At 38.9% G+C, this 13608-nt stretch overlaps 1 protein-coding gene across 5 annotated transcripts in view; it reads right to left on the bottom strand.

Moving 5' to 3' along the window:
• Nucleotides 1-12391, bottom strand: part of LOC121856452 (UDP-glucosyltransferase 2-like) — a 20688-nt gene extending 8297 nt beyond the window's left edge. The window contains exons 1-4 of one of the 5 annotated variants that reach the window (XM_042352055.1): nt 12286-12391; nt 2308-2504; nt 2053-2176; nt 220-350 (exon numbers count right to left, since the gene is read on the bottom strand). In XM_042352055.1, coding sequence (XP_042207989.1) covers nt 220-350; nt 2053-2176; nt 2308-2496 — 444 coding nt within the window. In that variant the 5' untranslated portion in view covers nt 2497-2504; nt 12286-12391. Of the gene's footprint in view, nt 1-219; nt 351-2052; nt 2177-2307; nt 2505-8663; nt 8853-10779; nt 10808-10842; nt 10969-12285 lie in introns of those variants that run through there. The other 4 variants (XM_042352053.1, XM_042352056.1, XM_042352054.1 and 1 more) reach the window with 4 other exon arrangements.
• Nucleotides 12392-13608: the final 1217 nt, after the last annotated feature.

Raw genomic sequence — 13608 nt, 5'->3', positions numbered from 1 at the left:
TCATAACCCTTATCCATCATAGCACAACATAACACAACACTTCATAACACTTATCCATCATAACACAACATAACGCAACACTTCATAACACTTATCCATCATAGCACAACACTGTACAACACTTATCCACCATAACACAACACTTCATAACCCTTATCCATCATAAACACAACACTTCATAACACTTATCCATCATAGCACTGTACTAAGATAAGTTACCTCATTAAACATGTGGTCAATGATGATAAGGTCAAACATCTTCCTCTTGTTGTACAGCTCCATAAATATCGGAGACGCGTAAACATCGTCAATCAATTTAGGCAGGAGGGTCATGAGGTAATTGAACTCATCTGTAAAATTAAGGAGTTTTCTTTATCAGTACTCAGATTTATTTTTAACCAGTACTTATATTTTTAACCAGTACTCACTTTTATTTTCATCAGTACTCATATTTGTTTAAACCAGTATTTATATTTTTAACAGTATTAATATATATTTTTTACCAATACTCGTATTTTAACCAATACTCATTTTTTACCAGTATTACAACATAACATTAGAACATAAGAAAATAAGGAGTCTGCAATAGGCCGGTTGGCCTGTGCATGGCAGCTCCTGTCGAGAGTTACTACCACTCTCTATCATCCATGAATCTATCTAGCCTCCTTTTGAAACTTTCCAGAGTTCCCGCACTTACTACAAAGTTGCTAAGCTTGTTCCACTCGTCTACCACCCTATTTGTGAACCAGTTTCTTCCTATCTCCCTCCTAAACCTAAACTTATCCAACTTGAATCTGTTGCTCCGAGTCCTATCCTGCTCGGATATTATAAGAACTTTATCTATATCCCCTTTATTGATTCCTTTCACCCACTTAAATACTTCTATCATATCCCGCACTCTTCGTCTTTCTAGGGAATGCAAGTTAAGTTTCTTTAACCTATCCTGATATGGAAGGTTTCTAAGTCCCGGAATCATTTTTGTCATTCTTCGCTGCACCGACTCTAGTGAATTTATATCCATTCTATAATAGGGGCACCAGAACTGAACCGCATAATCGAGGTGCGGCCTAACTATAGCAAGATATAGTTGCAATAAGATCTCTGCACTCTTATTACTTACACTTCTAGATATAAAACCCAATGCTCTGTTTGCCTTATTTCGAACATTAACGCACTGTTTTCTAGGCCGTAGGTCCGGGCTTACAAGTACCCCTAGGTCTCTTTCACAAGTCGACTTCTCTAGGTTGATGTTGTTAAGGCTGTATACATTATAAGTATTTGTTCTTCCAATATTAAGTACGCTGCACTTGCTGGTGTTGAATTTCATTTGCCATTTGTTTTTTTACCAGTACTCAGATTTTTTTACCAATATTCAGATTTTTTTACCAGTATTCAGATTTTTTTACCAGTATTCAGATTTTTTATCCAGTAATCAGGTTTTTTTTAACCAGTATTCCTATTTTTTACCAGTACTCGTTTGTTTAACCAGTACTCAAATTTTTAACCAGTACTCAGATTTTTTTAAACCAGTACTTAGATTTTTTTTACGGCTTATTGTAATTTTGTTCAAAGACGATTTCCAGGTATATTGTAGAGAATTAAAATGATCAGTAACATAAACGTCGGGATTATTTTTTGGACTAGTATTTGGAATTGTTTTTCTTTTATGGTATTTTACTCTTTTAAGAATTATTATTTTAGACGATTCATGTATCATTATTACACCTGATGATCTGAGGGGTTAGGTTAGGTTAGGTTAGGTTAGATTAGATTAGGTTAGGTAGACTTAAGTTAATCTTCAAGTGATCTGTTGTTTTTGTAGTTCTCATAATGTATGATGTTTAAGATTTGCATATTGTGTTTGTAAAGTAGTCAGTACACTCAGATTAAATAAACTATGGGTATTTTACATCTGCTGTCCTAGCGTAGTGATGTGTTGACAGCATTACACACACACACACACACACACACACGTAAAGCGAATTGGAAACCGTTGGAGAAAGGACACTATTAGATACGGGTTACATGAGAGCGACTACCGCACATCCTTACCGAAATTGTCTTCAAGAATGTCGAAGGTATTTATTTTCACATCCTCCATGACGTTGATCCCGGTGTTCAACTGTGTGATGTTCCTGTCCGTAGTGAAGTTGGCGAGAGATGACAATACGTACACCTGAATTGTTAAAAGATATATAATAAAAAGTACATTAATAACTCACTGACGATATCCGATCATTTAACTGTGTTTCATGAGAGAGAATAAAAAAATAAAAAGAAATCGTTCCATAATGTTAGCGTGTGTACCTTGTGGCCTCTGTCAGCCAATCCTTCTGCTACAGGGATAAATACATTCCTGTGACTTGTTCCGGAGACTGTCAGGACTATGAGGATGTTGTAGGATCTTTCTGGAGGAGGAAGGACACTCTCGGTGACTACCACAACCACCACCATTAGTAGTAGTAGACGCATCCTGGCTTTGGCACTGAGACACATTCACACACCTGTGGAAAATTTTCTCTGCTAAAAATTTTTTGGTTCAGGTATTGTAAATGCTTGTATTAATATAACTGTTGTTGTTCACGTGAAGATTAGACCTCGGCTTATTTCACCTTAACATTAACCCTTCTAACCTAACCTAACCTAACCTAACCTAACCTAACCAAAAGCCTCCAAGTTATACCGCCAGATTCTGGGGTCACTAATTCTAAGGGGATAACTTAACTCTATTCTTAATTTTAAGGTCGCTGCCACCAGACCCTCTCTGGACAGTATGTAGCTCGTTAGGTAGCGGGCAGAGTGAACTAGGCATTGGGTTGGGTTTTTCATTGACCAAATCGATAAGGGAAAGAAAGGTGAAACAATAACATGTCTTAACTAATATATTCCTTGCTAGCGGATCGCTCTTTCCCCAGGCCACGGTAGGACGCCAACTTCCGGGAGGCTCCACATTGTCTCACTGAAGTGCATTAAGGTAGACCACATTTTTGGTTTTGCCATTAGCAACAAGTATGTACAGATTTTTGTCAGTTCCCACTCTGGATCATCCAACATAGAACTGTCCATGAGAGAAGCAAGGAAACACCAGGTTTAGGCCAACCATCTTTAGGGACTGTCCCTGGCTTTTGTAGATGGTCATGGCAAAGCTCACTTTAACCGGGAACTGAAGTCGCTTTAACTCAAATGGCAGGTCAGTGGTGATGAGAGGTATCCTTGGTATTAAAACGTCCTCTCCTTTAGCTTTTCCTGTCAGTATTGTAGCTTCCAGTACATGTGGCATCATGTTCTTCTTGTGAGCGACTCGTCTCTCATTTTGAGTATGATATCTCGTTTCTCAAACTCTTGACCGACAATCAGGATGGCTACTTCATCAACTACAGGAGCATTGAATCTTTTTTCATGCTCTCCCTTAGGGGTCGTGTCTGCTTTGATCCTGACTTTGTCCTCGTCAGAAGGCATGTTGTCCAGGGCATTTTTAAATGACTGTACATACGTGTTGCGCTCATGCAGCATTTCTTGGATAGATAGGACAATGTCATGTCTGACACCTTGAATATTGCCAAATCTGATAGTAGTCTGCTTTTCATGATCTCCCATGAAGTAGATTTGGAGGAACTTTGCCTGCTCATCTTCCAGTGGTAAGAGGGATCCTGGTTTGTGATAGACTTGACCCTGGACTTTGAATGTTGGTATGTATCCGTGCTCACGAACTACTCTGGTAGCTCCAAAGGATGTCATCTGGAAGCATGAAGTGTACTTCAGTATATTTTCCAAGAAGTGTTTTGACTCTGGTGTTGTTCCCAGCATGAGAGTCTTCAATGGTTGTGGTGGTTTTACCAAATTTGGCAGTCGTACTTTCCCATGAGAGCAGCACAGTCCAGCAGATTCTCCTTTATACTTCTTTGCACCGCAGTGTTCACATTTCTTATCCCTCTGTTGCCAATGACAACAGAGGGATACTTTTCATATTCTATCTCATTGTCATAGTTAAGTGCTGCTCTTGCAAGTGGATGCCACTGTGTATTCTTTCTTAGAATTCTGGATCCCGCAGCTCTCTGTCTATTAGCATTCAAACGAATTTCATGCGCTTTATCATTTTCTAGAGAAAGCCTTTCTGCTGTTTGCTGTTTGTCAGCATTAAGACGGGATTCCCTTTCCTGATCTGTTTCCTGTGACCGACTGTCTGCTGTTCGCTCTCTCTGAGCATTAAGACGGGATTCCCTTTCCTGATCTGTTTCCTGTGACCGACTGTCTGCTGTTCGCTCTCTCTGAGCATTAAGACGGGATTCCCTTTCCTGATCTGTTTCCTGTGACCGACTGTCCGCTGTTCACTTTCTGTTAGCATTAAGACGGGATTCCCTTTCCTGATCTGTTTCCTGTGACCGACTGTCCGCTGTTCGCTTTCTGTTAGCATTAAGACGGGATTCCCTTTCCTGATCTGTTTCCTGTGACCGACTGTCCGCTGTTTGCTCCGGGCGGCTCATCCAGTAGGCCACGGTAGGACGCCACCTTCCAGGAGGCTCCACATTGTCTCATTGTTCAGTCCCCAAAACTTCTTCCATCGATAGTTCATTAACGGTGTATGTAAGTTCCACCATGTTTTCACTACAACGGTACAGCAAAGTATATTTTTTTTAGCATTAAACTGTTATTATTTTATTGTCTAATCATCACTACATATAACATCATCCATCATCACTACATATAACACCATCCATCACCACTACATATAACACCATCCATCATCACTACATATATCACCACCCATCATCACTACATATAACACCAGCCATCATCACTACATATAACATCATCCATCATCACTGCATATATCACCATCCATCATCACTACATATAACAACATCCATCATCACTTCATATAACATCATTCATCATCACTATATATAACACCATCCATCATCATCACTACATATAACACCATCCATCATCACTACATATAACAACATCCATCATCACTACATATAACATCAGTCATCATCACTACATATAACACCATCCATCATCATCACTACATATAACACCATCCATCATCACTACAAATCGGTAAAGTAGTTTCCGAGATTCTCGTGCAGACACACATACACAGAAACAAACACACACACAGACATACTTCTTTGTTTTATATATATATATATATATATATATATATATATATATATATATATATATATATATATATATATATTGCATTCCGTCAAAATAGAAGAAGAGTTGGCCTTCCTCAGAAGAGCAACTATGATTTTGGTTACACTGCTCAACAACAGACGTCTTACATTAATTGCGTGTCATCCACATACTCATTACTCATAACAATCACTGACCTCCTTACCTCGGTCATCCCTTCTTACAACAACACCCAACACATCAGACTGCTTCACCAGTTTGGAATATAGCACCCTAGGTTATTATAGCACCATCTCACCTCTGTACAGAACCAACTCACCAACTTGTAACACCATCTCACCACGCCCCGGTTACACGCCACACCTACAAGTATGGAACCCCTTGTCATATCTAGACACACATATCAGGCACCTCGTTCGCACACCACTTGGGTAGAGACGAGGGCTCCACCAATAGACATACCAGTACTGTTTCTACACCTGGTATTATAGGTCGCTCCAAGTGATGACCACAGAGTTTCTCAAGCAGCCCATTATGTTTTCCTACTCCTCTGTGGTGATATGCCGGGAATCCACAAGTTCACAGTGGAGTAGCATAGCTGTGAGCAGTCATCTCACATGGTGGGGCAAACACGGGGGTAATGGCCGCCGTTCTGGTGAGTTCAAAACGCGGGGAACTTGTGTTGGTGAAAGAGTAGGCGCAACAAAATAGATGATATTAGGGCCTTGGTATGTACCGAAAAATCGATATAATAGCATTCACTGAAACATGGATCAACCTAGACTCACGTGAGTTGCCGGTCGAATACCAAATTGCGGGTTACAAATTGTTCCATACCGATAGGCAGACCAGGAAAGGAGGCGGAGTAGCAATCTATGTTAGGGATAATATGAAGTGTGAAATAAATAAGGAAATAAAAACTGAGCGGAATACAGAAACAATTTGGATAGAATTAAGCGACGGCAGGGAAAAATTAATCATAGGAGTAATATATAGACCTCCCAATCTTGATAGAGTCAATGAGCGACTTATCTGGGATGAAATGCGCAGGGCTTCCATACACAAGAAAGTCTGTATAGTAGGCGACTTTAACCTTGGCCAAATAGATTGGACTGACCTTACGGGTAACTCAGAATCAGAGGATTTTCTCGAGACGATCCAGGACTGTTTCCTAAGTCAACATATAACCGAACCCACACCGGGTAATAATATACTCGATTTAGTTCTGTCGAACAGAGAAAACCTCATTAGCAATGTCTAGGTAGGGAACGAACTTGCAAACAGCGATCACAAAAAAATTAGATTCCAGTTAGATTTTCAGGGCAGACGTAAGGAAAATTCCACTGAAGTACCAGATTTCAGAAGGGCAAACTTTGACAGTTTAAAGAGGCAGCTGAGAGAGGGGGTGTCGCGCTTGGCAGTGAACCTGACAGATGACTCGGACCTGATAACGAGGTCTGAGATTGCCGAGTTCCACGACAATTTAAATAATGAGTTACTTAATGCACAAAGGCAGAACATACCATACAGAAAACTCAGATCAGACAACAATGACCCTAAATGGATAAATAATTATTTAAAGAGCATCATTGGCCAAAGGAAGGCTATAGGTAGAAGGATAAAGCGTGGCGAAATTTACCTCCAGGATTATTATAAGATATTGGCGAGTAGGGTTAAAACCGAGATAAGGAAAGCCAAGAGGAATAATGAGGTAAGGATAGCAAGGAAGGCGAAGACAAACCCCAAAGGATTCTACCAAATGTATCAAACTAAAACACGAGAAAAGATTGGACCAATACGGTCAGATACCGGCGAGCTCACTGATAACGACGGAGAAATGAGCAATAATTTGAATAAATATTTTTCAACACCGAAAATTTAAACATGATACCCGAGGCACCGACTTATGCCTTATAAATACATATTTTAATCCTAACTTACATACTAAAGTACGGCTCAGGTTTGACAGTTCCTGGGGAAATTAATTGGGCTGTATCATTAACTCAAACCTGTAGCCCGGGTACAAAGGACGCTACCCTGAAACAAAAGCCGCGCGTCGAATGTTCATGGCGTGGGTATATCCACTTCACTTAAAACTGTAATTAGGGATCATCCTCTCACATGCACTACTTGAACACAGACATACGATTCTCTGATCACTGTACATGTCGTGGGTATATGTCACCCGAGGAGACGAGGTGTATTAAGTTCACACCGATGCATACAAGATATTCCCTTTGATATATAGTTTCTGGATCACTTCCAACACTTCACATAGTTTTGATACATTTATCCTTTTTCCAAATCAATGTTCTTATCATAGTTTCATCGGTTACCTGTGGTAACTATGTCCACTAAACGTTCACAGCCGTCCATAGAATGACCTTCCAACACAATCTACATTTAGCTCTTATAGTCCACTACTCTGTACTGGTTGGACTCTCCCAACCACCTTAACGATGCCTTGAGTTCTCCTTAATGCTATGAGTACATACAATTAATATTATATACCCGTAGTTGGGTACAATTCATCAAATAATTCCGTAACATCCATTAGGTGAGTTGTTCTTTATCAATGTTTCCCGTTTTCTGAGATTCTACAAGCGCGGTGGGTTTGAATGACAATGATGTGCGCAGTACAAAGTAACGTTAGGGTGTTTAATCATCAGGAGAAATAAACTAGGAGACCTAATCTTCAAGTGATAAAAATCTTTCAAAAACTTAGGCGTCCTCATGACTCTCAGTATTCACCACGCTCTTGACGACCTCCTCCTTATCTGACCATTGACCTTAACGTAACCTTCTCACAGTTATGGTTATAAAGGTAAAGATCCCCGTGATAATCCACTACAAATATCAATCTACTCGTTATTGATACATTTACTGTGGACAAAAATACTTACTATCGATCATTGTGTGAGTGGCATAATTAGCAAGAGTCTTATCACTGATCTTTGGTTTAATTGTGTTGATTTTTTTCTCTCTCGTATAGGTAAAAGTTTACACTCAATGTGACGCCTTACTCGTGTGATCACCTGAGACATACCTGCTAGCCACACTTCCACAGAATATCCTAAACCTAACCTAACTTCACTCCACAACCAAGATACCACCTACTTGAATTAACTAAAGTCGAAAACACGATCTATCTCTTAATCTCTTCATTATTCTGAAAGTCATGTCCTGTTGCTGTTGGTGATGTTTACGGATATATATTTTTTATTACGAAAGAGGAGCCAAAAACGACGCATTTAATGGTATCATTTTTCATGGGTGAGGTAAGAATATCCCGATATATACAGTAAGTCACTACAATACATCTACAAGAACTTTAATTTTTCAATGTGTATTTTTAAGAAACATTAATCCAGTTCGATAACCCGAAAAAGCATTCTAACCTAACCTAACCAAACCTTACCTAACCTAACCTAACTTGATCACACCTTACCTTACCTAACTTAACCTAACTTGATCACACCTTACCTTACGTTACCTTACCTAACCTTACCTAACCTTACCTAACCGAACCTGAAGAATCGTCACCCCAGCCCACTCTTCAGGTGTTTGGAGGAAAAACTCACTATAGCGTTGTAAAAGACTCCGTGTGTTGGGGAAGAACAGGTTGTGAGGGACAGTAGGAGAGAGGCACCTTGGGAGATGTCTTCCTCCTGCAGGGTAACTCACTCTCTGGCACAGTACACTCACTATCTCACGTCGCCCGTCACTCCCTCCCGTAGCCCGTCACTCTCCCCTTGCTCACTCACAGCTCACAATCTCCATAATGCTCATAGAAAAATCATTCATTTGTACATTGTAGAATTATTCTTCAATATCCACACCTGCTAAAATGTTCTGGCCTGGGAGGCATAAGACAGCCTCATAGTTTTTGGCATCTTCAATAAGGACATTGTTTGGATGGTTTGCGGGTGCTGGCAATAGCGTTCCTAAAACTTCTTATCTCTGACGGGTCGAGGTCACTGACAGTTTGAGAATATTGTAAGATAGGTAACCAAAAAGTATACAGAGGTAACAAACTGATTGGATATAATAATAATAATAATGATGATGATAATAATAATAATAATAATAATAATAATAATAATAATAATAATAATAATAATAATAATAATAATAATAATAATGGTGATTCAGTAAAATCATCATTCAAGTTTACAATTGTTTTGCATGTACAGTATTTATAAACGATGCTGGTATATAATTTATGAAGTGTATAGACAACGCAGATATACGGTATTTATAGTCATAAACCTTGCAGGTATACTGTTTTCGATGTATACAGTACCTATACAGTGCAGGTATACAACAATGGTAAACAGTATTAACGAAAGATAACCAACAAAACCATCAGATGTTTATTTTCAGTATATGTACAGGAATAGATGTGAGAGTTTGTTGATAAATATAACGCTTGGACTGTCTGAGGTGGATAGGTCATTTCAACCACCCCTTAAAATCCTGTGCTGTCGTTCAGCACAACGTTCTCTGTTACAGAGTGAAGTTGAAGACTTATAGTACACTACTCTGTACTGGTTGGACTCTCCCAACCACCTTAACGATGCCTTGAGTTCTCCTTAATGCTATGAGTACATACAATTAATATTATATACCCGTAGTTGGGTACATTTCATCAAATAATTCCGTAACATCCATTAGGTGAGTTGTTCTTTATCAATGTTCCCCGTTTTCTGAGATTCTACAAGCGCGGTGGGTTTGAATGACAATGATGTGCACAGTACAAAGTAACGTTAGGGTGTTTAATCATCAGGAGAAATAAACTAGGAGACCTAATCTTCAAGTGATAAAAATCTTTCAATAACTTAGGCGTCTTCATGACTCTCAGTATTCACCACGCTCTTGACGACCTCCTCCTTATCTGACCATTGACCTTAACGTAACCTTCTCACAGTTATGGTTATAAAGGTAAAGATCCCCGTGATAATCCACTACAAATATCAATCTACTCGTTATTGATACATTTACTGTGGACAAAAATACTTACTATCGATCATTGTGTGAGTGGCATAATTAGCAAGAGTCTTATCACTGATCTTTGGTTTAATTGTGTTGATTTTTTTCTCTCTCGTATAGGTAAAAGTTTACACTCAATGTGACGCCTTACTCGTGTGATCACCTGAGACATACCTGCTAGCCACACTTCCACAGAATATCCTAAACCTAACCTAACTTCACTCCACAACCAAGATACCACCTACTTGAATTAACTAAAGTCGAAAACACGATCTATCTCTTAATCTCTTCATTATTCTGAAAGTCATGTCCTGTTGCTGTTGGTGATGTTTACGGATATATATTTTTTATTACGAAAGAGAGCCAAAAACGACGCATTTAATGGTATCATTTTTCATGGGTGAGGTAAGAATATCCCGATATATACAGTAAGTCACTACAATACATCTACAAGAACTTTAATTTTTCAATGTGTATTTTTAAGAAACATTAATCCAGTTCGATAACCCGAAAAAGCATTCTAACCTAACCTAACCAAACCTTACCTAACCTAACCTAACTTGATCACACCTTACCTTACCTAACTTAACCTAACTTGATCACACCTTACCTTACGTTACCTTACCTAACCTTACCTAACCTTACCTAACCGAACCTGAAGAATCGTCACCCCAGCCCACTCTTCAGGTGTTTGGAGGAAAAACTCACTATAGCGTTGTAAAAGACTCCGTGTGTTGGGGAAGAACAGGTTGTGAGGGACAGTAGGAGAGAGGCACCTTGGGAGATGTCTTCCTCCTGCAGGGTAACTCACTCTCTGGCACAGTACACTCACTATCTCACGTCGCCCGTCACTCCCTCCCGTAGCCCGTCACTCTCCCCCCCTTGCTCACTCACAGCTCACAATCTCCATAATGCTCATAGAAAAATCATTCATTTGTACATTGTAGAATTATTCTTCAATATCCACACCTGCTAAAATGTTCTGGCCTGGGAGGCATAAGACAGCCTCATAGTTTTTGGCATCTTCAATAAGGACATTGTTTGGATGGTTTGCGGGTGCTGGCAATAGCGTTCCTAAAACTTCTTATCTCTGACGGGTCGAGGTCACTGACAGTTTGAGAATATTGTAAGATAGGTAACCAAAAAGTATACAGAGGTAACAAACTGATTGGATATAATAATAATAATAATGATGATGATAATAATAATAATAATAATAATAATAATAATAATAATAATAATAATAATAATAATAATAATAATAATAATAATGGTGATTCAGTAAAATCATCATTCAAGTTTACAATTGTTTTGCATGTACAGTATTTATAAACGATGCTGGTATATAATTTATGAAGTGTATAGACAACGCAGATATACGGTATTTATAGTCATAAACCTTGCAGGTATACTGTTTTCGATGTATACAGTACCTATACAGTGCAGGTATACAACAATGGTAAACAGTATTAACGAAAGATAACCAACAAAACCATCAGATGTTTATTTTCAGTATATGTACAGGAATAGATGTGAGAGTTTGTTGATAAATATAACGCTTGGACTGTCTGAGGTGGATAGGTCATTTCAACCACCCCTTAAAATCCTGTGCTGTCGTTCAGCACAACGTTCTCTGTTACAGAGTGAAGTTGAAGACTGTCAGGAGTGAATTATTTCTGTAGTGGGATTTAAAAACATCTGAACCTACGCTGTAATTATTTGAGGCTACCTGCAGATAGTTGAATAAAGATGAAGCAGCTGTTGTATAAATGGAATTAAAATAGTTTGCAACTTCAAAAGCATCGTGACGGATCATTGTCAACATTTAGCACTACTCTGGCACGTTCTTGTGGTTTGTGGCTGTGTGCAATGGATCACATTTGCTTCCATAGTTTTGTATTATTTATACTTTCCCCATTTTATTATTTTAAGTATTCTGATTTCGCTTTTTTTTACCTCTCTACTTTGTTTCTTATCCTACGAAATTCTCTGTGTAACTCGCCATCAAGTCGGTCTCTTGCGAGGGAGTTGATCTGTGTATGATGGATTCTCATATTTGCCTAGACATCCACGGTTCAGTCCTAGATTTTAATCTTATCTCCTTTAACTGTTCTAAGTCAACAAGAACGACAGTAAAAGTATTTTGATTACCGTATTTTGATGCCGTGTGTTGTGTTACCTTTCCCCCGACTTTTCATCTGCTGCAGTAGGTGATAAAGTGGTCAGTGAGGCCAACAGGAGGGACCAATAGACGCATTTCACCACCCTGTGTGCGACACAAACACCCCCCTCCACACGACTTAATAAAATGTGACTATTAACAAAATCGAGTAACCGGGGAAGAATTATCATTGGCTGGCATTATCATCAAGGGTACCTAGAGTGAGATTCATGACACGCCGTTTTTCATATTTAATCTTCAGCTTTAATCTTGACCTTTGACACGGGTACTTAAATTAGACAGATACCCAGCTAGACAATTCGTTTTGAGCTTAGTCCATTTCAATTCGATTAGGGATTAAATGTGTGTGAGAGAGAGAGAGAGAGAGAGAGAGAGAGAGAGAGTGTGCTTTAGTGTTTGTTATCAGTGGTCATGTGGTCACTATCAGTCGGCAGAGGGAGGCGTGATCCTTTTTTTACCACGGACTGCTGTGAGAGATGGACTGTTCCCGATACCCGACACTGTAGGTTATCGGGAACAGTCCATCTCTCACAGCAGTCCGCGGTAAACAAGTACCCTCTGTAGGGCCTACAGAGATAAGGAAAATGTTGTCACTTTAGTCTGGTCTGTTTTATTTAGGCAGGTATCATATGTTTCCTAACCCAAGTCTATACTGAATAACAATCAGTGAGAAGAATGGGAAGTAAGGTGTTCACGATAATAAAGTTTAAGATCAATTAGACATCGTGTCATGTTTTGATTAAGGGAGTTGTTTTTTTTAGGGAGAAGTGATGGTCCAAACTCCTGTACCGCCATACTTCAGAGCTCTACAATGGTCGCCGATTTATCAGGTGGAAGCTAAGTTTATTCGTCAAGAAATACGGAACTGAGCCCGTAATGCAAATTCATAGTAAATTTATAAATAAAATACTATCGTTGTTAATGTTTATTGAACGTTCAAAGTAACCACGGCACCAAACCTACGTACTTAAAGAACAAACAAATGAGCCTTGGCTTAGATTAGTTTAGGTTTACATTTAATTACGTTTTCTATCACAAACTGACTCAGAATATGAAGGCTTATATTAATAGGGTAACTATAGAATATTCTTATATCCAACTTATTCACATTGCAGTTTAAGGTTAAAACACCGGAGTTACCTATTGGCTACCCAAACTATTATTTTTGTAGTGATGACCAAGCTGAGTTTACTGTAGGCACAGCTCAGTGACATTCGTTGCATAAGAATTATGTTGATCTTCCATTTAATTGAATATTCATATAATAATTTTTTAGAGAGAAGGAAGAAATT

Source organism: Homarus americanus, unplaced genomic scaffold, assembly GCF_018991925.1.
Source record: "Homarus americanus isolate GMGI-L3 unplaced genomic scaffold, GMGI_Hamer_2.0 scaffold29324, whole genome shotgun sequence".
NCBI classification, from domain to species: domain Eukaryota; kingdom Metazoa; phylum Arthropoda; class Malacostraca; order Decapoda; family Nephropidae; genus Homarus; species Homarus americanus.
The sequence above is the reverse complement of the archived record's forward strand: the minus strand, read 5'-3'. Positions and strand labels throughout refer to the sequence as shown.